We start from the raw sequence: 25,421 nt of genomic DNA, 5'->3' as shown, positions 1-25,421 counted from the left end.
AGTAGCTGGCACCAGGGCCAGGCACCCGGGCTTGGCACCTGAGCTGCATCAGCAGAATGGGGAGGAGAGAGGGTCCTTACAAGCAAGCACCTGCCTACAGCCCCTTAAACTGGCTCTGCCCTTCTTCCCTTCATTGTTCACCGCCTTGACTTGATCGTACTCTCTGCTTATTGGGCAGCTGTGGTGGGAGTGAGAGTAGAGGTCTCCAGAGGGGACAGGAAGATCAGTGGGCAACTGGAATGACACCAATAACTCGGCTCTTCAAGGTAGAACTGGGGCCAGGCTGAATGTTGCCAAAATTAGAAGAGCAGCAACTTTACCTATTAACTGAGGTCTTTAACTTCTGAGGATAGAAGATTCCTTCTGTATGGTTGAAACAGCATTTCTCAGGGGTGGGGCAGTCAGGTAGTCTGTCCTTTTAGTCCATATCAGAACCAGCTATGAGCTTTTTTCCTTCTTTTCAAATAACACATTTCTCCACCCTGAGATTCCAATATGCTATGCTAGAACAAGGGTGGGAGGAAAGGTATGTCTCCTCCCACCCCTTCCTCTCTCCCCAAGAGAAATCTCTGAAGGGAGGTCACACTACTTTGGTGTTCAGGGACAGATACACTTCTACTCACTGCTTGTATATGCAACAGATGATGTTGAAGAAGAGGCTATTTCCCACATTAACCAAAGTGGCACGTGACTCCATGTGAACCAAACCAAAACAACAAAAATACTTACCTTCAAACAGTTTAATTTACCCAGTTAATCACGAAAGATTAAAAAATTGCTAAATCAGAAATTCTCTACCTGTAACTGATGTTTTCATTGATGATGAATATTAGAAACATTAACTATATCACATACTCCCTGAGGACATAGAGTAGTGACTTGCAAATGTTTTGGTTTGGAATTGTGGCACCTTATTGTTGTCCCTAAATGGTTTACATATTGCACACATTTTTAATTTAAAAACAAGAAACAAAACAACCACTTTAATTTCACGCAAGCCCTTTTGTGATAACTGCAGACATGAGTGTCATAGAGCCAGACTCCTGACTTGCTGCCAGTAAAATGAATGTGTCTTTAAAATTTTTGCAAACAAATTTAGTCTTAACTCTTCTCTGGCTTACTAAATTGTGGGATGCTTCGTACTTCAGTTTGCGGTACTTGAAGTGACTGTCCCTCTTGCTTTAGAAGCGTGCCTGAATGGTGCTCAAGACACTGCTGTGGGCCTCTGCTGACAATGCAAGCTCTCACAAAAGTGAACGTTTGGCCCATTTACCATAAAGAAGCAAACAGTCCCCATCCTAAGGACAGGCCTAGCCTAAGGTTAACAGTAAGAGCAACATTTTGTTGCTTCATTTTCCTATTAAGCTCTGGGTTGCTGATTGAAGCAGAATTCCGATGTTTTGACACACCACCACATTGTTAGCACGATAGGGAAGATTTGATTACGGGAGAACAAGTCCAAAAACGGTAAATTGACAAAAAAAAAAAAAAAAAAAAAAAAAAAAATCTGGGGCCCTGTTTCTCAAGGCAGCTTTTGTGGTTGCATTCCTTTATTTGATGTGGTTCTTTCCTTCTCCTGTGCCAAACGGTGCAATGTGGAAAAATGATGAAGTTGCAAAAAAAGGAGAGTGGATAGGGAGTGAACTGTTTAGTAACAAGAGAAAGAAAACAGAGCTTGGGGATCAAAGACAAAAATACCTGTTTCTCCAAGTAGGAAGAAGAAAATTAACTCAGGGGTTCTTTCCTGAAGCCTGGATAAAGGCTGAGCCCTGCTCTCAGCTGGTGCTGCTTAGGCCAACCCGGGCTGATCGCCGTAGAGACAGGGAAGCCACAAGCTGTCTGTAGGTGAGAAGAGCAGCAGCTAGAGAAAGGGCAAGGCTGAGTGCTATGGGTTCCCAAAGACAGTCGGGCTAACAAGGGTGGGCCCCAGGGAAGAAGGATGGAGAGCAAAGGCTGCCTTCAGCATCAGACTGAACACGGTTAACACCAGCCAGCCCTGCAGGCATCAGAATCCAAAGGAGGAAGCATCGGAATCGAAAGAAGGAAGAGGCTTCCATGCAGGAACAGGATTTTATTTATTTACAATTTGAAGGCTGGATAGCTTCTCTATTGTGTGGTTTATGACATTTTCTGAGTGTTAAAATTATCTCTTTTTGCACTGTGAAAAGAGCATATATGATTCATGTTAATATTTCTGAGGATCAGTCACCAACTAACAGCTAGTATTTTGGGTGGGAGGAAGGCTTTTGTAGGCAGCTTTTTCACCTAACATAGAAGTTAAAAAGCACCAGAATATGCCTCAAGCTTCGTTCAAAATCATATAAATAGCTCCCTCTTGCACAGTTACAATCTAGTATGGTTGTGAGAACTCCCACAGTCCACGAGTTGCCTAATGCTCACCTCACCCTTGCCTGAAAAAAGCTAATTCTTGTGGTTTACCTGCTGATGGAATATAGCTTTTAAGAAGTTTGACTAAAGGGCCTCTTTTCATTTTTGCTAATAACCTATTCTAGGGGGGTGGGGTTTGCCTATATTTCTTCCTGGATACTTTTCGTACTTTCAGCATTTGTAGAACTGTCAAATATTTCTATAATCCTAGATCAAGAGTCAGCAAACTAAAACCTCCTGGCCAAATCCAGCCCACAGCTAAGAATGACTTTTACATTTTTTAAATGGTTAGAAAAATATTTAAATAATAATGTTTCATGACTCGTAAAAATTACATGAAACTTGAATTTCAGTATCCATAAACAAAATGTTGTTGGAATACAGCCGTGCTCATTCATTTACATATTATCTGCGGCTGCCTTTGCACTTCAGCAGGAGAGCTAAGTAGCTGCAATACAGGCATTATGGATGCAAAGATGACAATATTTACTACCTGGACTTTTACTGAAAAAGTTTGCCAATCCCTTTCCAAGACCGTTAAACTCTTCTTTTCCATAATGACTATTTCCATAAAGATATATACATTTATTGGCTTTTAATATTCATTTAGAAATTTGACTTCCATCTCTTTTTTATATTCATTGGACTTTAATACTACAAATATTTTTTAAGTGTCTCATATGCTTGGCATTATTCTTGCTAAGAATAATGAGGTTATAAAAGTGAACAAAACAGAGGCAGATCCTCATTCTGGAGGAGATTATATTCTACTGAGGAGTCATGGGGGGAGATGATGAGTGAATACGTGTAGAATGTCTTATGCCACGGAGAAAACGACAACACAGAAGACCAAGTACCAGAGATGGAAGGGGCTTATCTTAAATAGATGGTTCAGGAAGCCTCACTCAGAAGCTGACATTTGAGTAAGACCTGAAGCAGGTGAAGAAGCCCGCCCCGCAAATGGCTGGGAAGAGTTCCAGGCAGAGAGAACAGCAGGAGAACTGGGCCAGTGCCCTGAGGTGAAATTGCCCCAGCTTATCCAGGGAGGTTTTAGCCCCAGTGAGAAGTTCAGTAGGTTCTGAGCCCTGCTCTCAGTGGGCGCCTCTTAGGCCAACCAGGCCAATTGACTATGGGGTGTGAGAGAAAGGAGTCAGCAATGACAGAGGTTTTTGGTCTGGGAACCAAGAGATAGAAGCTGCCATTTTCTGAGATGAGGTGGATATGGGAGTAGGTTTTGGGGGCAGGTTTGCTTGTGAGCAGGTTGAGTTACAAGTTCTGAGTTCAAGAAAGGCCTGAGCCAGACAGATAACATTTAGAATTTGTTAGTTGAAAGGAGAAATTTCAGCAGTGAACCTGGCTGAGATTCAATCTCAAAGCCCAGATTTTTTTTTTAATCTCCAGAACATCTCTCACTTTACAACTAAACAGAACTTTTTATTTTTTTAACCTCACATTTTCTTTCCTTTGCAGTTCACCATTGGCGTCACATCAGGATCTATCCCTGTTCTTGCTTCCTCTCTAGGTAGATACCCCTCACCAGTAGGCACCCTGGGCAGCCTGAAATATGAAATATGCCTTTCTCAATGGGCAAAAAGCTGCTCGGTGTGGTGCAGGACGCATGGTCTGCTGTCCACATTGAGAACCTGGCCTCGGATCCATTGCCCTGCCTTGTGAAGTAGTGTCTGTGTCCTTGTTACTTCCAGCCTCAGTTTTGATTTGACTGCTTCCTTGCCTTGCCTTCTGTTTACCTGAATATAACCACACTCATTTTACCCATGTGTACATCTGGCAGAAACCACCTTTTTTCTGGTAGTTTCAATAAATGTCTTATCTCCCATACTAGGCCTTAAGAGCAGACCTGTGTTTTCCTTACCTTCCTGTTGTCTACAGTGCCTTTCAAGTAGTCAGTGATCCCACGCCACGGGGATGGGAGGCACATTTGCATTGACCACACCCCTTCCCATTCCAGCCCTGGCTGTGCATCATTGCATGAGGTCTAGAGCAGTATTTTTTCAAACTGTGGTGTGAGGACCACCTGCATCCACTGAGGAACAGGTTAGCATGCACATTCCCAGGTCTCACCTCCGACCTGCTGAATAAACCTAGTAAATTGCCTTCTTTGGGGTGGGATCTGGGTATCTGAGTTTTTAACAAGCCCTCCCACCCCCTCCAGATTATTCTTAAGCAAATATGAAAACTCCAGGTACGGAGAAAGATTACAATTCCAGTTTCACTGTTTCCAGCTTGGACAAATCATCCATCTCAAGCCTCAGGTTTCTTTCTTCTCTCTACAATGAGTATGTTGACACTTGCTACCTGTTTTGTAAAGGTGTTGTAAAAACTCAAGCAAGGAGCACTTTGGAAACCTGTGCTAATCTCATCTTCTGGTGTCTTTTCATTTTCATGTGGAGGTCAAGCTTTAGCTACCTACAGATTGACTTCTTGAACACAGAGACCAGTGATGTGCGCGTGAAGTTACCTAGTGCTATTTATGTGCCTGAACTTTTAGTAAATACCAGTTAATAGAAATCAGGTAGATACCCTTCTGTGTCCTGGAAAGGCAGAAGGCTTTTTTCTTATTCTCTACATCTTTCTTGGACCATGATTAAAACATGCGTGCAGTGAGAAAGAAGGAGTTAGAAAAATGTTTGTAGGTTAGTCTAGGATAACTATTGTATGCACTGTTTTTTTTTTCCAGGGAAAATATTTTAAAGGTAATTCATAGGAAAAGTGATCTGTACCTATTTAAGAGCAGTAAAGCCATTCATTGGAGTTTTATAACAAACTCATAGTAAATTCACTCACTCCTGACCTCTGGTTTTTGAAAATAGTTTCACTTCTTAAAGAAACTGTAATGCAATCAACAGCAGGTAGTAGGCCTGGAATCAAGATGCAACAAGAGAAAAAAAAACTTTTCTTCCCCTTACCCTTTTCGTGTCTTGAGTGACTGGGCATCATTAGAAGTAGTTCATACCAACTCTTAGTAGAACAACATCTGCTAAGTCTGTTATTGTTTTGGGGGGCTTACTTAAAATACTTTTCCACATGCTAAGAAAATCCTGATGGTGGACATCTGTTAAGATTACTGCCCTCTTAAAGGCTTGTTTGAGATGTTAACAAACTTACAAAACACATTTCTGAACAAAGACTTGGTTAGGGTTCATGCCATTAGACATATTCTGTTTGCAATTACAATAGTCTCATCTTTCATATTTTTTAAATGTAAAGTTCTTTGCTTGCATTCCACCTTCTTTCTACTGGAAAGTGTCCATCAAGTCCTCTGGCCCTGAACTAATCACTTCAGTTCAGGTACCAAAATAAGTTTAATAAATATTCCTGGAAACACCCTCAAGGACTTTGCCAGCCCAGGCATCTACTAAAACACCCAAGTCACATGTGGAACCACATGTCAAGTATGCAGATAAGGACATAGAAGTCACAAAAGTGATAACCAGAGACCTAAGAGTGGGGTAGATTTAAGTGAGAGAAACTTGGAGTTCGATGCCTCTTTGTCATTCACCACCTATATGACCTTAGAGAGGTTCTATAGCTTCTCTGAAGTTCCCGTGCTCTCATCTGTAAGATGGGATAACACTTCTCTCATAGGTTGATATGAAGAATAGATGATATCATAGAGGAAAAGCACTTGATACAGGACATGATGCATTAGTGCTTAGTAAATGGAGTTATTATTCACTACTCTGTTCTGTGGAGAATTCATTTACCAACTAAATTCCTCTTAATGCCTTTTAAACTCTTCTCATTTATACTGTGCCTGATCAGAGAACAGCTGATCAAAATTATCCATATAGTAGTATGCCTTCTTTTTTTCTTTTTTTTTTTTTTTGAGACAGAGTCTTGCTCTGTCACCCAAGCTGGAGTACAGTGGCACAATCTCATCTCACTGCAACCTCTGCCTCCCAGGTTCAAGCGATTCTTCTGCCTCAGCCTCCCAAGTAGCTGGAACTACAGGTGTGCACCACCACACACCTGGCTAGTTTTTGTATTTTTAGTAGAGACGGGGTTTCACCATGTTGACCAGGCTGGTCTCAAACTCCTGATCTCAAGTGGTCCACCTGCCTTGGCCTCCCAAAGTGCTGGGATTACAGGCATGAGCCACTGTACCTGGCCCATATTTTTAATTACTCCATTTAATAATGGTGTATTTTTAAAGTTATTTAACTTAGCCATTTCAACTTTTTTAGACTTTGCTCCAAGGAGGAATGTTTTCTGAGTGCTTAATCATAGTTGTCATTGTCTCAACATTTCCATTTTTATATGTCCCTTTAAAAGTGAGAAACAAAAAGTGGAATACAGTACTCTCACAGAGTCCTTACTTACAGCTATAAAGTGTGTTTAGTAGAAATATTAGATTAGTCACAAATGTAATACAGCCAGGTCTGAACTGATGCTTCCATGAGCCTCTGATTCCACGTGAATACCCAGATTTTCTTCCACTGGTATACTTAACTCGTCTTTCTGATCTCCTTTTATTTTCTTGTCCTATTGTACTCACTTAAATTTTCTCCATATTGAATTACACCCTGATTTTGTTTAACTGAAGGACTGACACTCTTGAGATGGCTCAAAGTTGAATCTATAAAATGAGTTGAGAGCTAACAACAGGTCTAGAAAATGCTTTGCTAGAAAAAAAAGATTTAGCTAGAAAACAGAACAAGTCCGGGCGTGATGGCTCACACCTGTAAACCCAGCACTTTGGGAGGCCAAGGCAGCAGATCACTTGAGCCTAGGAGTTCGAGACCAGCCTGGACAACATGGTGAAACTCCTTCCCTACTAAAAATACAAAAAAAAAAAAATTAGCCAGGCATGGTGGTGCACATCTGTGGTTCCAGCTACTCAGGAGGCTGAGCTGGGAGGATCACCTGAGCCTGGGAAGTTGAGGCTGCAGTGAGCCGTGATCACGCCACCACACAGACAACAGAGCAAGACCCTGTCTCAGGAAAAAAAAAAAAAAAAGAAGAAGAAAAGAAAGTAAGAAAACAAAACTGGAGCCTCTCCTTAATTTAATACTTATGTTCTTCTGGGTTTTCAGAACTATGAATGATTTTTTTTTAGTCCCACCAGGTTACTTTGTTGTGACATATGGTATCTTTAAGATGATAAAAAGTGAGATGACAAGGTGATTAATTTTATGTATAAAAGCTTTGAAGACGATTTTAATCACTTATTCTACTATTTCAGTATATTGGTAGGGATTAGACTTTTAAAAATTCTACTTCATCTTTCTGTGAAAGAATTCCTAATGAAAAAGGACATAGACTTTGGAACCAGAAAGACCTGGGTTTAAGCCCACCTCTACAACTTACTTGCTGGGTTATCTTGGATAAGATACTTCGACTCTTAGAATGTCAGTTTTCTCATCTGTAAATGGGGCTAATTAGGTCTACACGGCAGGGTTGTTGTGAGGTTTAGAGATCACAAAATGCCCAGTAGAGTGTCTGGCAAAAGTGGGAGCTCAATAAATAACAGTGAGTTGTTTCATGGTAATGGCTCTGCTGGCAGGCCACCAGGAAACATAATCTAGTATTACAGAGTGCCCCAGATTCTTGAGGTCCCTGGCATTCCTCTACTTTGGAAGGACTTATCGTTGGTACCCTAGTCGTGTGTTCAGAATGGGAAACTCAAGTCCTTAGACATAGTTAGGCATACAGTTAGTGTTTGTTGAATTGGATTGAAGGCAGCACACATTGCTTTAGGATTTCTCTTAGCTTGGAGTCTGCAGGCTGCTTGTTTCTACATCGTGGATGTTCCCCTTTCCATGCTTCAACTTCCAACAGCTCCTGAATCATACTGTGGAGGAGGCAGCCAGGTCAACTTCCTCTCCCTCAGAACCCAATTCAGGGGCAAAAGCAGGATGCTAAGGCTGACCCAAATGTCTCTGACAACGCCTTGTCATGACCCTTGGACAGAGAAGACTTTTAGAGTAAAGTCTCTCTTGGAGTGCTTGGTGCTATTTTTGTGTTAATGTAACTCTAATTGGTACTCTAACCATTCTAATGCTTTGAGAGAGATGTCTTTTTTTTTTTTTTTTTTTTTTTTTTAAGAGACAGAGTCCCAATCAGTCACCCAGGCTAGAGTGTAGTGGTGTAAGCATGGCACATTGTAACCTCCAACTCCTGGCCTCAACTGATCCTCTTGCCTCAGGCTCCTGAGTAGCTGGGACTATAGGCACATACGATCATGCCTGGCTAATTTTTAATTTTTTTAGAGATGGGATCTCGCTATGTTGCCCAGGCTGGTCTCAAACTCCTGGCCCGGAGCAGTCATCCTGCCTCAGCCTCCCAAAGTGCTAGGATTACAGGCCCAAGCCACTGTGCCTGGCCAGGTGTCTTTGAGAGTGGTGCTATCCCACTGAACTGGTGAGAAAGTTGAGTAGAACCAAAGAAAGAAAACTTGATAGAAGCAAGAATTATGATTGCGAATCACTAGCCCTTCTGATTTTCTCCAGTCTAAATTATGTTTTGCTCATTTTACTTGACCAGTAAGGTAAAACCCCACGTGGGAGGAAGGGGAGTTGCTGTTTCATAATGGGTCAGAATCAAAACCCCATTGTCCCAAGCCAAGCTTTCAGACAGGCTGACTCCCTGCATTTTTCTATGTCAAAATAAAAACAATTCCTTTATGCCGTCACGTTGCAGCCAAGTTAAGTCTTCAATACAGTCATGCATTGCTTAATGGCCAGGACACATTCTGAGAAATGTGTCATTAAGCAGTATTGTTGTTGTGCAAACATCATAGAATGTACCAACCCAAACCTAGGTAGATAGTATAGCCTACTACACGCCTAGGCTATCTGGTGAGCTTATTGCTTCTAGGCTACAAACATACACAGCATGTTACTATACTGAATACTATAGGCAATTGTAACACAATGGTAAGTATTTGTGTGTCTAAACATATCTAAACATAGGAAAAGGACAGTAAACATACGGTATTGTAATCTTATGGGACCACTGTCATATATGGGGTCCATCATTAACTGAAATGTTGCATGTGGCTCATGACTGCATGAGAGATGTGATAATTTGCAGACAGACCGAAGTTCACAAAGGGCTCTATTAGTTTCATTTGCATGGAAAAGACTAGTATTAATACATTCAGTATAGACAGTTCTTACATTTGAGTTTTAGAGCCAACAAGACTGACCTGGAAATGCTTTTCTGGTTTCATTTTCATCTATTTAATTACCCCTACCACTGGAAAAGATTTTAAAACTCTGGCCTCATCCTTCTAATTTATATCCACAGATTAAGTTTCAGTTCTAAGAATGATCAACTAATTTCATGTTTTATTTTATTCCATGAAGAGAGAGAAGGTACCTTCTCATCAGAACAGCCCTATCACCCTTTTCTCCTCCCAGGTTAAGCCTGAGCCCTTGCCACACCGATTTCCTTCTCACCCGCTTCCTCCCCGCACCACTCTGGGGATCAGAAGTATCAGTGCCAAGTGGTCCCTTTCATCTCCTCATAATTCTTCCCCAGCCACTTAGTGGGTTAGTCAGGCCCTGCCTTCTCTTCAGCCAGCCCTGCAGTCCCGGGAATGTCTTGAGTGAGCCCTGGAATCTCTGCACAGGGTGAGTTTCCTGTTGTACATGCTCAGCCCAATATTTTTGATTCATGAATATTAAAGAATTAGAGATCACAAGGCCTTACCACCATCTTGCACCCTCTGAAAACATAATGACTCTTTTATTTCATGGCACTTTACTTAGTTTATTCAGCATGATCAGGGCAGCATTCAGGCTATAGCAAGCTTGTTAAATATTTACCCATGAGGCTGATATTTATACATGAATCAGCAGCACTTATCAGTGTGTGACACTGGATGTAGATTTTGGACGCTTACAAGCTAAGAAACTACTGGGTTAAATAAAGGGTGAAATGACGTCCTTTAAAAAATAAACTCTCAGTTAAAACTATCTTTCGTAGTGCCTAAAGTGCTTTGCACCTGTTGAGGCTCACCCCGGACAGCCAACCAAGTCATTCAGAATCAGACCTGCCAGAGTGTCTGGTCCATCACATTTGAGATCAAATGAATCTGATTGTTTGTTGGTTGGGGTGGGAGAGTACTGAGGTATGAACAAAATTCAGAGGAGTCCCTGCTTGCTGCTGTGTGGGAAATTGTAAACGGAGATGAGCCGTACATCACAGTGTCTACTTTGGTGACAGTCTGAAGCCTCTAGGAGCCCCTCATCATGTTGGGATGCTGGCCTGGCTCCCTGATAGCCAGACCTACTGTTTCTTCCCATCCCTGTAGTCTTCCATGATTAAAATCCCCCTCCTCTCAGGGAGGTAACATATTTCAGCAGAAACAGCCTGAACTCCGGTGACAGGCAAACCTGTGTTCAGATCTTGGTTTTACCTATGTCTAGTTGTGTGAACCTAGGCAGTATTTTCTGTTCTCTGAGCCTCGATTTTTTCACATGTAAAATTACAGCGATACTTCCCACCTCTTTGAACTATGGAGAGCATTTAATTAGATAATGTGATAAAGCACCTAGCAACATGTGTTAGTTCTTGGTAGTGACCGAAGCAGGGTGTGGAAACGGGCCTGGCAGCAGAACACCTGGCCTTTGGATCTCTTCACACCTCTGCTTTTCTCCATCATTACAGGTAATTTTTGTCTAACGGCTGTATTTCGGAATGACACAATCCAAGCAGAGAGAGGGAGAGGGTTTCAAGTTTAAAGGATTACTCAGACTGTTTTCCTTCCATGTATATAATTTAATGACTGATTAAAGACTTCTCTTGTAATATTTTATATAAGTCAAAGCCTATTACTGTCAACTCCAGGGAAGCATCCAGCTTATTTTCTTTTTCAGAATTTTATTATGCCAAGGATTGTTCCTCTAAGTGAGCGATGAGTAGCTTGGATCTTGCCATTCTGTATGTTATACAGATATTCAACCTGTACCTACAGGACGTAAATATTGTATTTATTTTTCTTGCACTGTGGATTATTTTTTTCTTAATCAGCTTTCTATCCTTATGAAATCATTAGAACCTTCTGGTTAGATGTGTGCCTTCTGTGTTATTTGTGCATACACAAAGAGGAGACAAAAAGCCTTCCTCTTGTTTATAGGAAGTCACAGGAATTTTCCTAGCCATCTTTAGAGTTTAGGCTAAATCTAATCCAATGCCTACTCTAAGCGTAGCAAAAGGAAATGATGGCCTTGCTGATTCTGTGCAGTTGCAGAATGCAGATGATTCATTAATGTCATACTTAGTCAAACACTGTCTTATAATTTTCTCAGCTGTCAGAGTTGTGCTTTTAGGTAACATCTGAGTAGAAAAAGTCAATACTGAATATTTCCACTCCACATTGACTTCCTTGTGTCACTCAAGATTTTGTTCATTTAGACTTTTTATTTGCATGAGCAAACACACAATTTATTTATTTATTTATTTATTTATTTATTTATTTATTTATTTATTTTGAGATGGAGTCTCACTTTTGTCGCCCGGGCTGGAGTGCAGTGGCACGATCTCTGCTCACTGCAACCTCTACCTCCTTGGGTGCAAGCAATTTTCCTGCCTCAGCCTCCCGAGTAGCTGGGATTACAGGCGCATGCCACCACGCCCAGCTAATTTTTCTATTTTTAGTAGAGACAGGGTTTCACCATGTTGGCCAGAATGGTCTCGATCTCTTGACCTTGTGATCCGCCCCCCTCGGCCTCCCAAAGTGCTGGGATTACAGGTGTGAGCCACCACGCCCAGCCCCACAAAATTTATTTTTACCAGGAAAATTAATTTCAGAAATCTGTAGTCAATAGGGAGACAGGATGGGTTTGGAGTCCTTTTAGTAGTGTTTTATACGTATATATGCACATTCACATACATACTCCCTGTATCACAAACCCTAGACTGAGTCAAAGTGCCCTAAACTCTTTTTTTGTTTGTTTGTTTGTTTGTTTTGAGACAGGGTCTCACTCTGTCGCCCAGGCTAGGGTACAGAGGCACGATCTCGGCTCACTGCAACCTCTGCCTCCAGGTTCAAGTGATCTCCCACCTCAGTTTCCTGAGTAGCTAAGGCTACAGGTGTGCACCACCATGCCTGGCTAATTTTTTAATTTTTTTTTTGTAGAGACGAAGTCTTCCTATGTTGCCCAAGCTGGTCTTGAACTCCTAGACTCAAGTGATTTGCCAACCTCAGCCTCCCAAAGTGCTGGGATTATAGTCATGAGCCACTGCACCCGGCTGCCCTGAACTCTTTAGAAATGATTTTCTAGGCAGTTATTGTCACACCTTTTTCTTCCACTTACAACCTTGTAACTGCAGGGTCTTGGATAATAATCCAACATTATAAATAAATAATCACAACATTAAGAAGTAATCACAACATTAAGGGATTTTAGGGATTTTTAAAAATATCCCATCATATTACAGAGAGGGTTTAGGGGGCTTATAGAAGTATATGCATTAAAATGAAATTAAGAAAAGAAAAACAAACTAAGGCAAAAGGAAAGTGAGCATAGGAAAGAAGATGAAGTCAAGATTAAGGGTGATAAATGAAATGTATGCCTTAAAGTTCTGAACGATTTCTTTTAATAATTGTGTGCTGGTTCATTTAAACTGAAAAAAAGAATTTCTTTTTTTTTTTCTTTTTTTCTTTTTTCTTTTTTTTTTTGAGACTGAGTCTCACTGTATCGCCCGTGCTGGAGTGCAGTGGTGTGATCTTGGCTCACTGCAATCTCCGCCTCCCAGGTTCAAGCGATTCTCATGCCTCAGCCTCCTGAGTAGCTGGGATTACAGGTGCCCACCACCACACACCCAGCTAATCTTTGTGTTTTTAGTAGAGACAGGGTTTCATCATGTTAGCCAGGCTGGTCTCAAACTCCTGACCTCAAGTGATCCTCCTGCCTTGGCCTCCCAAAGTGCTGGGATTACAGGCATGAGCCACCATGCCTGGCCTGAAAGAAGGAATTTCTGAAAGTTGTGGAAATTATTTCAGAATCAACATTGTGTCTTAGTGCTTGGATCAGTGATTATTGACTGCAGCTTCTTGTATACCTTTTGAAATACAAGATAATGGCCGATAAGCTGTAGAACTAGAGTGTTGCAGCAATTCATTTTAGTTCAGTTTCAATGCTTAATGAATAACTTATCTGTGCCCAGCAAAGAATTGGGCATAATGAAGAATATAAAAGTGTATGTTTCAGTAATACTTACAGCCCATTAATGTTGGTAAGACATTTACCCATGCCAATCAAAATTTTCTAATTTGTACTGTTGTGTGTTATCAATGATGTATAATGCAAACATGCTAATTTATCTAAATGAATTAAAATACAGAAATGTAATCATAAAGTGAAGCCCATATACCCATCATCATTAACCTAGGCAGTTGGTGGCCAGACTTTGATGAGAGAAGCCAAGTCTGCTTGGGGGTGTCACTTCTTAAGTTGCTTGAGCTCTAAGAGAAGTGTCCATTGTACTCTTGTCCTTTCAGTGCACTTGGAGGCTCCTCAGCTCTTCATATCCCAGCTTTTCCAGGAGGAGGATGTCTCATTGATTACGTTCCTCAAGTATGCCACCTGCTCACCAACAAGGTAAAAGCAAGTCCCCAACTCATCCCTCTTATGAGATTTCTTCCTCCAGTCCACCACGTACCCAAAATCATCGTGCATGCTCCATCCTTCTTGGACCGACTGCTCAGTTTCAGCCTCCATCTGACACCTGCCCTTCCTACTGTGAATTACAGTTAATCTGTTTCTCTCCCTGTTTCTTTGCCCTCCTTCTTCCTTTTCTAAGGATTCTGACCTCCTTTTCCAGTCTTATCTTCATCTCTTAACTTTATGTCTGGGATTTAAGTAACGTCTTTCTTGAATTTCCTTTACCCAGTTTTTGCCAGATCTTGCACCTTCTTAAACTTTAAAGCTTTGGAACCCCATTGCTTCCCAATTATCCAGTGCATGCACGCGTGTGTGCATGTGTTTGGCAGTAGTTGGTATCCGAGTAATTGTTTAAAACTACCTTCATCCCTCTCTGCGTTTCTGTACCTTACTTTTTAATAGTCAGCCTTTGATTCTTCCCGTCATATCTGGGAGCAGTTCACCAGAGTCCTGTGCCTAGGGGTAAGATTCCCAAGTCAGCTGGTCTTTTTATTTTTTTTGAGACAGAGTCTCACTCTGTCGCCTGGGCTGGAATGTAGTGGCGCGATCTCGGCTGACCGCAACCTCCTCCCGGGTTCAAGCGATTCTCCTGCCTCAGCCTCCTGAGTAGCTGGGATTACAGACACCCGCCACCAGGCCTGGCTAATTTTTGTATTTTTAGTAGAGATGAGGGTTCACCATTTTGGCCAGGCTAGTCTCAAACTCCTGACTTCAGATGATCTGCCTACCTCAGCCTCCCAAAGTGCTGGGATTACAGGCGTGAGCCACCGCGCCCAGCCAGTCAGCTGGTCTTATACTCAGTCAGATGATCTAAAGCTTCTCTTAGCTACATCAATGAGCCATTTCATTAGCAAGTAGCTGAGTCTAACGGTTATTGTTAGATATTTCCAAAAAGTGTAAGAATATACTTGTTAATGTCCAGCTAGTATATTTAGCTGAAAACTAGTGATACTGATGCACAAACAATGCTGACTCTCTTTCTTCTCCCACATGGACTGTGACTCAGTTTGTTTAGTTGCCAGAGTGCAATTTCTTTGCTCCTGTTGACTTGTTCACATTGGCTTGGAAAAATAGATCTTTTGTTTGTCTCTTTCACTCAAAAGATAGCTCACTTCTATATAGAAAATAGTTTAAAAGTACAATAATATTTCAAGAGCTTCAGTATTATTTTTCAAATGTCAGAGAAACTAAAATCTAGCAACTCCACCGTCTGTGGGCCCGGCACAGATTCCAGGCTTTAACCCTCATGCAGGGGTTGCTTCTCATCAGACCAAATCTCCCCAGCCTCTGCCCTCCTGCAAAACTGATCGGAGGACAGAATTCTTATTTACATTCTGGGGCTTTGCACTGCCTTCAAATCTGTGTCCCAGAATTATAGAGAAACATGCAAATTTGGTCTTCTAGAACGGAGAAGAAAAGCCTTTTTAAAGCTCTCCAATTGAGATTAATTTCTAGTCATACATTTTCCTCAAAAAAAAAAATTATAACACTGTTTTCCCAGAAATATAAGAATCAGTCAATTTTTCTTATCTGGTTTCCTTTCATTAATTTTACTTGTCTTTTGAAATTGGTGTTCTTCTGTTTGCTACAAATGAGGACAGTATGGGCTGCTTTTAGAAACAATCTCTTCAAATGGATTTCCATAATTATATTGGAATCTATCTTTATAGCCAGTTTTGTTGTGGGTTTCTGTTAAAATGGTTTTCTGTTTTTAAAATCAAGTATACAGAACTGTTTTCATCCCCTTTTTAAACAAAGCCACTTAAGCAAACTTATCATCTGTTTTTCTTTCCTCAAAATAACATTTCTGATCCTGCATTAAGCCTGCAAAGTAAGCACTGTTTTTATAAATTGACATAAACCCCTATTATATAAATAGAATTGTTTTACATTTAAAGGGTTCGACATGGCTATCAGTACCAATTGTGTCAAGGTTATTTCAAGCACTTTATCTTGAGCTTTTGTTAGCCATGGAAACTCAGTGTGGCTATAGCCAATATAAACAATTTTGGGGGTCTCTCCTTCCCACTGTTTCTTCCAGCCATCATGAGAACATTATAAGGAATGTGTTTTCGTGTTAGAAGCTGGTGGGTAAATGACTAACTTTCAGATGCCTAGCTTAATGAGTTTGCAATTTTTTTATAGAAACTGTCATTGGGTGATAATGAGGAAATATAAAAAGGCAAAGCAAAATAAAATCTCCTATTGTAATACTCCTTATTCTGAATATCAGAATTTTAAAATGAGAGAAGTATTATTCTGCCTTTTTTAATAGGAGCTCAAGATAACCAAATAACCCCATTTGATGAGAGAAAGCTCTTTACAGAGTATGTCAGCTGATGTATGCAAAAGGAATGATGGGATTCAAAAATCATCATTTTGCAGTCCCTAATGAAATCATTGATTCAGACAAGGATCTCCAGTAAATACTAAAACCATTAGGTGAAAGGTTGATGGGAAACTAGGTTTTCCGCTGCTTCAGAGGGTATGTCCATAGACTATTCACTGTGGCAGAGGGAGCATTCCCTTCCATTGGAGGGGTCTGGCTGTTGTCACCTTAGCCAAGTGATCAGGCCCAGTATCATCTAGGAAGTTTTCTTGCCAAAAATGTTCAACCTGGACCTAATCACCCTTTAGCTCTAATTTCTAATTTATTGGAAATACAGAGAGTAAAGGAAAAAGAAAGAAAACAGAATTGAGACGTTCTACAAGACTACTAGCACAATTTGTTTTCTTTTTTCTTTTTTTTTTTTTTAAGAGATAAGATCTTGCTCTTTTAAAGAGATGAGATCGCCCAGGCTGGGGTGCAGTGATGCCTTCTAAGCTCAATGCAGCCTTGAGCTCCTGGGCTCAAGCATTCCTCCTGCCTCAGGCTCCCGAGTAGCTAGGGCTATAGGTGCATATCACCATACCCAGCTAATATTTCTTTTATTTTTTGTAGAGATGAGGTCTTGAATTCCTGGCCTGAAGTAATCCTTCTGCCTCAGACTCCCAAAATACTGGGATTATATGAGTGAGATTCCACATCTGGACATAGCCCAATTTATTTGAAAAATTAGTGTCATATATGTGCATGCAGGCACACACACATACACACAGTCAAGGAGGTACTATTTATTATAGATTTAGAAACTTAAAAGGCATTAAAAACAAATGGCTGATCCTTAATCATACATTGTTTTTTAAAAAACATTTTGGGCCAGGCTCAGTGGCTCACACCTGTAATCCTAGGACTTTGGGAGGCTGAGGCAGGCTGATCATCTGAAGTCAGGAGTTCGAGACCAGCCTGCCCAACATGGTGAAACCTCGTCTCTACTAAAAATACAAAAATTAGCAGGGCATAGTGGCGGACTCCTATAATCCCAGCTACTTGGGAGGCTGAGGGAGGAGAATCACTTGAACCCAGGAGGTGGAGGTTGCAGTGAGCTAAGATCGCGCCATTGCACTCCAGCCTGGGCAACAAGAGCGAGACTCTGTCTCAAAAAAAAAAAAAAAAAAAAAAAAAAAAACCATTTATTTTAATTCTTTTGAATTAAAAAATAAAAATAAACATTTTTGGGACAATTAGGAAATTTTGAAAATGGACAGGGTACTAGATGAATTCAGAGACCAATTGCTAAATTTGTTGGGTACAATAATGGTATTGTGGTTATGTAGAAGAAAGTTTTATTTTTTAGAGATGCATACTGAAATATTTAAGAGTGAACTGTCATGATGTCTCTCATTTCCTTTGAAGTGTTGATTGATAGGTTGATAGATAGATGGATGGCTGGAGGAAGCAAGTAGGCACAATAGTCACAGTTGTTGAATGTAGGTAGTGGGAATACCGGTGTTCACTTTACTATTCTTTCTGCTTCTCTGAGTCTTTGAAATTTCTTATAATAAAGCATTTAAAAGCTTCCCACTCTACTTCTCAGCTTTGGGTTTCTATTCCAGGTGCAGTACGTGATTCAAGGGTATCACAAAAGAAGAGAGTATATTGCTGCTTTTCTCAGTCACTTTGGCACGTAAGTTCTGCCCTGTTTGAACGATATACCGGTGATGCCCTCGCTTGCTGATGACCTCAACATGGGGGCTTGATTAAGAAAATAGCACTTAGTTCTTACACATGATACCTTTTTTTTTTTTTGAGACAGTCTCGCTCTGTCACCCAGGCTGGAGTGTAATGACATGATCTTGGCTCACTGCAACCTCCACTTCCCGAGTTCAAGCGATTCTCCTGCCTCAGTCTCCTGAGTAGCTGGGATTATAGGCATGGGCCACCACACCCAGAAAATTTTTGTATTTTTAGTAGAGACGGGGTTTCACCATGTTGTCCAGGCTGGTCTCAAACTCCTGACCTTGTGATCCGCCCACCTTGGCCTCCCAAAGTGCTGGGATTACAGGTGTGAGCCACCACACCCAGCCCCACATGATACCTTTTTAATGCCACTTTGATCCTTTTTGGTATGCTGTTTATACCAAAGCTCCCAGGATCCCTTTTTTTTTTTTTTTTCGGTACTCTTTGGCAAATAGTAGAATCAAATATCTTCCCTAGAGCAGCAGCCTGGACAGCCCTGAACTCAACAGTAGTAATGGTGGTAACGGTCACTTTTTGTAGAACTCTCTACAATTTGCGTAGCACTTTTCATCTCCATGCCCTCACAGTAGCCATGGGGTGAACCAGGCAGGCATCACCGACACATTTTGTTGAAGAAGCTCTGAAATTGCGGTAAGTTCAGTAACCCAATGGAAGTCGCGCCCCTAGAAGAAGTGGAGCCAGGGCAGGAACCCCATTTCCCCAGCACTCAGGTCTCCTGCTAGGACTCCACTGCCAACAGTGCCACACAGATCCGGGCAGGAAATCCAGCATTCGATGCAAAAGCGGTGGCTCGCACTTGAGGTTAGGAGTTGAAAGCAAGCACCGATAGGGGAGAGGGAAGCCTGTGACACCATGGGCGCCTCTGGCTGCTCCATCCCTGTGCCTTTGCCCTTTCCTTCTGGCTGCCTGTGGCTGTGCTGCCCTGCAGCCCTGTTTCCTTAAGTAAGTCAGAGGCCTGATCAAGCTTCTTCTCAGGCTTTGCTCAGTGAGACAGGGAATGCGTTTTCCTCACGATCTTTAGAAGATAGAACATTCTACCCATTGTCGTTAACGAGGCACTAAGGATTTTAGAGGTCTGATGATAGTCCACCTTATTCCACAGAAGGCTTATAAATATATAAATATATCTAGTAATACAAAATTAAAATTTTAAATAAGGAAATTAGGAATAGGGAGAGAAGATGAAACCAAGAAAATGATTTGTCACCCTCTGGGATATAATTTTCAAACCATGGCACAATTATAAGAAAATTTCTGACTCCTCAAACCAATTTTAAGACATTTTTCTTATTCCCATAATGGAATTTTTCATTTCTCCGAAATAGAAGTGTCAATAACCAAACAGTATGACTGCCTCTCACATGAGTCTTTAATACTTAAGATTTTTTTCAGCTTTGTGAACATTTTGAGAAAGTATTTTTGATACAAATAGTGGTTAATAAATAATACCTTTGATCTTCTTATTTTTAAGTAAGATTATCTTTAGTATATATAATTAAACATGAAGAAGCTAGCACAGTGGCCTCCAAAATGTAGTACACACACCCCAGAAGTTACACAGCTCACTCTATTGAAGTATAAGAAATATATGAAAATTACATTGACATTTGCTTTCAAGTCTCACTTTTTTAATGTACTTTTTTGTGTACATTTTATTATGCATGTAGTACAGTAGTATACTAAAAAGGACTATATACTTGTCTTTGCCTATGGGATGCAGGATCTGAAAAGTATTGATATCAGCACTATAACATTATTGGGCTAATTATAAATTCATAGAGAGGCCAGGCACAGTGGCTCACACTTGTAATCCCAGCACTTTGGGAGGCCGAGGCGGGCGGATCATGAGGTCAGGAGTTCGAGACCAGCCTGACCAACACAGTGAAACCCCATCTCTACTAAAAATACAAAAATTAGCTGGGCGTGGTGGCGGGTGCCTGTAATCCCAGCTACTTGGGAGGCTGAGGCAGGAGAATCCCTTGAACCCAGGAGGCGGAGGTTGCAGTGAACCGAGATCATGCCACTATACTCTAGCCTGGGTGACAGAGCTAGACTCCATCTCAAAAAAATTTAAAAATTAAAAAAAAATTAGCCAGGCATAGTGGCAGGTGTCTGTAATCCCAGCTATTCGGAAGGCTGAGGCAGGAGAATTGCCTGAACCTAGGAGGCAGAGGTTGCAGTGAGCCAAGATCGCACCACTGCACTCCAGCCTGGGCAATAGGGTGAGACTCTGTCTCAAAAAAATAAATAAATAAATTCATAGAAATATAAACTAAAGAATTGTCGACTTAAGATCTGAATGATATACCAACCATTTTTTAGCAGATCACTTACCCTTCAGTATCTTAGTTCTTTTACCTTTATAAGGGGTATAACTGTTCCTTCCAACTTAAACTGGGCAGGCATCAATATCAATGGTCTGATTGGCCTGGTTTGGTCAGGGATAAGGCATCTCTAAGGACATCAGAGTCCTCCTTGTATGGATGAGAAAGAAAATTATATCTGTCCTTAGTGTGGTTAGTATTGTCACATTATGGCGACATCCTCCAGGCGCTCAGCTCTTGAGGGAAATGGATGAGTTGAGGCTACAGAATTGCGCCTTGGCCCATTCAGAGGTCAGGGGATGTTTTCTTTTGACACGTGAAATATGCATCTCCCTTCCTGGACCCAGCATCCACCCATCTAATGTTGCTACTTTGCCTTAAGCCCAGTGGGAAGGACAGGGGAACACAGTGAAAGGGGACACAGTTGTCTGGTGTGATTGCCCTAACCCAGCTCAAGAAGAAAAGTAATATATAATACTAAATTTAGTAATACTGTCATTGCATATTACTATGTAGTGCCCAGTGAAAGTCAGACTTAACAATCACTGTACAGGTAGTATGCTGACATTTGGCATTATAGTGTCATTGCTGACTTGATTTCTTAATATGTCCTTCTACTCATAATTAATCTAATAACTCACATTTGTATAGTATTTTATGATTTATCTTATTTGTTTTTTACAACCCTGTAATGAATTTTGCAAATATTTTTATACTTGTTTTGCAGGTAAGGAAACTGAGGCTGCAAAGGTTAAGTGATTTGCCTGAGGTCATAGTAGATAGTCAATGGCAAAGCTGTGACTTAAACCTAGATACTGTCATTCCAAACCCGAGGCCCTTCCTGCATTAATCCTCACTTGCCTTAAACCCATCTCAGAGTCAATAACCCTGACTTCACGAATATATTCTTTACTTGGTTTTATTGCTTTTATACCTTATTTTTATGAGGGTTTTTTTTGTTTGTGTGTGTATGTTTTTATTACTTAGAGGTGTCGTGGAATATGATGCAGAAGGCTTTACAAAACTCACTCTGCTGCTGATGTGGAAAGATTTTTGTTTTCTTGTACACAGTGAGTATACTTTTGCTGTCAGCATGTCAGCATACATTTTTAAATGTCCTAAACCACATGTAATAATCAGTACTAGAACCTTTTCTGTCCTGTCTCGGTTCTTTTTACTGTAGCGTATATATATATTTATTGTGGGATATTAAAGAGAAAATATCTCTAGGCCAGTTGTTCTCAACCACTGGAGCAATTTTGCACCTCAGGGGACGTTTGGCAATGCCTGGAGACATTTTTGATTGTTATGACTGAGGGGGTGGGGATTTGCTACTGGCGTCTAATGGGTAGAGGTCAGTGATGCAGCTAAACATCCTACAATGCACAGGACAGCCCCTCACACACACACACACACAAAATTATTGAATGCAAAATGTCAGTATTGCCAAGCTAGAGAAACCTTACCCTAAACAGATTCTGTTTCTAATTATCTTTCCAGTATCAGGCCTCAAGACTTTTGGGATTATTGGAAACATACCTGCTGTGATCATTTGGTTATCATCCTTATTCAATGAAAAGTCTACAACTTTGATAAAATGTAATACATAACTTAAAGATGGGGTAATGTTTTAATGTATCCCCAACATCATTTCTTCATATTCTTCTGCGTAGTAGGCATACTTAATGGTGGTTGTCACATATTAATCCATCAGTCTGTAAACATCGACCCAGCTTTCTCTTGATAGATAATTTAGAGTCTTTTTATTTCCTGATTATGTAAGAACCAGTGACCCATGGAGTCAGGTTCAAGTTGCAAGTCAACTGAGACCTTCATTCTGTAGTAATTTGGTACGTACAATGTTCAGTCTTCAGGCCAAGGCAAAGGAGCCAACTTTCCCAGCTTGAGTTAGAGAAAAGCAGTGGGTTTGAATTGACTTCACTCAAACCCATGGCTTTTAGAACTTACCCTATGCCTTAATAAACTACTGCAGGAGGAATAACTTTGGCTGTATTTAGCCAAGGCATCAGACAGTATAAAGATACTGACTTTAAGGGATTTTTCTTCTGCAGAAGATTTACCTTCTTCGTTATGATTTGCTTTGGTTAAAATAGTTCTTAAGTTCATTTTTCTATCTGATTACACACCAATAGATAGTAAGGGAAGAAACCAAAAAAACATCCATAGTGGCAGAAAGAAGAAAACGTCTAAGTAAAACCTTATCATGGTAAAATTCATATAGAGATGATCGAGCGCAGGCCACAGTTTTAAGGAGATGGGCCTCTCTGCCTTGAGGTGTTGCCCAACAATCACCACTTTTCAAGGTGTCAGGCACCTTGTCACCATCATAACCTACAGTGTAGGGCCAGGTAAGGAGGAAGCCCCACAATCAAGGCCTCCTGGCAATCTCCTCTTTGCTCACTGTCTTCGATGGCCCTACTAATCTGAGCCTAACACTGGTACTGCAGCCACCACTTTTGATTCTGACCTTATATATCCTTGCTTTGGTTTGGCATTCTGTGGCTTAATTCCTTTGTGAAATCTCACTTCCTATTTGCTGTATTCACTTTACCTTACGACCTTGGTCCCAGTGATTCTTTCTCTAACCTGATGACCCAGCGGCAGATCTTGATTGCTTCCTTAATTTATTCATATCTCTTGTGACTTGGGAAGGTTGTCTGGTGTGATTATCCTAACCCAGCTCAAGAGGGACCTGGGCCTTACCTCAAATGATGGTGGTGACGGTCTCGTGCCTCCTGAGTGGCTGTGGACAACTCCATCACAGCAGGACAATTGCAGACACTAAGATGAATGCTTCAAGCAGTTCCTTCATCTCCAAGTGACATAATAGCCTGTCTTTTTTCCTGAATCTTTAGTCTCCTAGCCATGGTTCTACTTTCTGTTGATGTCAGATCATATCAGAATAAGGGGAAAAATATATTTCATGGCATTGCTGAATTATAACCTACGTTTTCCACATGCAACTCAAAGATGACTATCCTGGTGGTTGCTAGCAAGAAGAAATTGTCACTTGCAATGATGGTCAGAGATAAAAGAACATTCACCTCTCAGCTCCTGCCAACTCGTTTGTCAGTACATTCAGTAATGTAGCTATTGCTGTTGCTTTTGAAGGTTTATTCCCCACAGAATATTTTCTCCTTGGTACCATGTGTTCAGTATTTCTTACAGCTCCTTCTCCGCCTTTCTATCTTAGCTTTTCCAAATCAGACATGCAGAATTGAGTCCCAAAGTCATCTTTTCATTTCATTTTGAATTACCTTCTTCAGAAACATAGAACCCCCAGGCACTCATTAGAACAGCTACCCGGGACCTTGGGAGTTGTTTAATTGACTTTTTCCAGTGTTTCCTGGAGCTCTTATTCCTGTACTCCCCCGGCTGTTTGGTCCCTGTCTCTTAGCATCACTGCCACACTCTTGGCTCTTCTGGCAGATAAGACCCTGCCTGTGAATCAAAGGACTTTGATGCTGTTTCCTGCTCCCTCACTAACTCACAGCCTGTCTTTAAATAAATTATTTTCACCCATTTCCTTTTTTCTTATCTAAAATATAGGACTTGCTACCTCAGAGTGAAGCTTGGTTAGATAATGTGTTTTACTTAGTCATGCAGTTAAGCATCTGACACTTACCTTCCTTTGGAAGCATCTGCTGGCTTGGTTACAATGCCCAAGGGACCACTTGTTCCTTTTTCTCCCTTCCATGAAGATGGGGAGGGGAATATGAGGTGGCAGAGACTTAACAAAAACATTGCAGTGAATTATTCTGAGATCTCAAGAGGTGAAAAGGAGGAAGGAAGTGCCTGGAAATAGAGCCATTCCCCTGTGGCTGCCTCTACTACTTCATGGAGGTTGAAGACCTAGCAGGACATGAAATAGCATCTCTGTTCTCCCCTTCCTCCCTATTCTCCCCGGGCCCAGGATAATTGCTATTGATAGGACAGCTCCTGGCAATAATTATGTGCATTTTGGATGCTAGAGGAAAGAGGCACTCTTCTTGAGACAGACAGCTCTGACCTCAGACTTTGCCAGACTTTGAAAAAGCAGATTGCCTTAAGGAAAAGCATTGCACAGATTCTGGGATCTCTCAGGAGGTACTGCAACATCCTGGCATTCTGGCAGTTCCAGGAGTGGGGACTGTGGCCATGATTGTGGCCATGGAGCATTTCCATCCACTTATTCCTTCCTTACATCATTCATTTTCAGCATGTCTCAAATCTTGGAACTGTAGCAGGATCAGAAACTTGCTCCCATCCAGAAACTATTTTTAGGAAACTTTCCTGGCCATCATCTAAGAATTATTCATAGCAGTTGTATAGGCAGTTCCATATTTGCCAAATTATGCTTACCTCTGGAGGTAGATGTTACCTTTAAGCTAGTAGCTTTTGTTTATTTTCTTTTTCTTTTTTTTTTTTTTTGAGACGGAGTTTTGCTCTTGTTGCCCAGGTTGGAGTGGAATGACGGGATCTTGGCTCACTGCAACCTCTGCCTCCCAGGTTCAAGCAATTCTCCTGCCTCAGCCTCTCGAGTAGCTGGGATTACAGGCATGCGCCACCATGCCTGGCTAATTTTGTAATTTTAGTAGAAACGGGGTTTCTCCATGTTGGTCAGGCTGGTCTCAAACTCCCGACCTCAGGTGATCCACCTGCCTCAGCTTCCCAAAGTGCTGGGATTACAGGCGTGAGCCACCGCTCCTGGTCCACTAGTAGCTTTTCAGAATGCAGCGTGGCAAGAGAACCAGATAGCAAGGCGAAGTAACAGAACAAAAAAAAATCCTCTGGGGAAAAGCTACATGCTTTTTTCATGGGTCCCAGTCAACTGCACTGTAAGTAGACACACAAGGAGGCAGCTGTCTACAGGAGCAGAGTTGCTGCTTAGAAGGGGAGACAATTGAGTATTGAGATCTGTGACTGTATGACAAGCTGTCTTTTTCCATTACCTATAAATCTTTGGTAAATGACCCTTTGAGTCATTCAGCCTGG

The 25,421-nt window shown here is 41.2% G+C and overlaps 1 protein-coding gene across 13 annotated transcripts in view; it reads left to right on the top strand.

Moving 5' to 3' along the window:
• The window catches only part of BABAM2 (BRISC and BRCA1 A complex member 2), a 455,408-nt gene that overhangs the window by 339,711 nt on the left and 90,276 nt on the right, over nucleotides 1–25,421 (top strand). For all 13 annotated transcript variants that reach the window (XR_010149587.1, XR_010149588.1, XR_010149589.1 and 10 more), the window contains 3 exons: nucleotides 13,859–13,958; nucleotides 17,958–18,028; nucleotides 21,414–21,496. Coding sequence is in view for 9 of the 13 variants with exons in the window: in XM_024354264.3 (XP_024210032.1) it covers nucleotides 13,859–13,958; nucleotides 17,958–18,028; nucleotides 21,414–21,496 (254 nt within the window). In the remaining 4 variants the exon portion in view is untranslated. The remainder of the gene's footprint in view (nucleotides 1–13,858; nucleotides 13,959–17,957; nucleotides 18,029–21,413; nucleotides 21,497–25,421) is intronic.

The sequence above is a fragment of the Pan troglodytes genome, chromosome 12, assembly GCF_028858775.2.
Source record: "Pan troglodytes isolate AG18354 chromosome 12, NHGRI_mPanTro3-v2.0_pri, whole genome shotgun sequence".
Lineage (NCBI taxonomy): Eukaryota > Metazoa > Chordata > Mammalia > Primates > Hominidae > Pan > Pan troglodytes.
The sequence above is the reverse complement of the archived record's forward strand: the minus strand, read 5'-3'. Positions and strand labels throughout refer to the sequence as shown.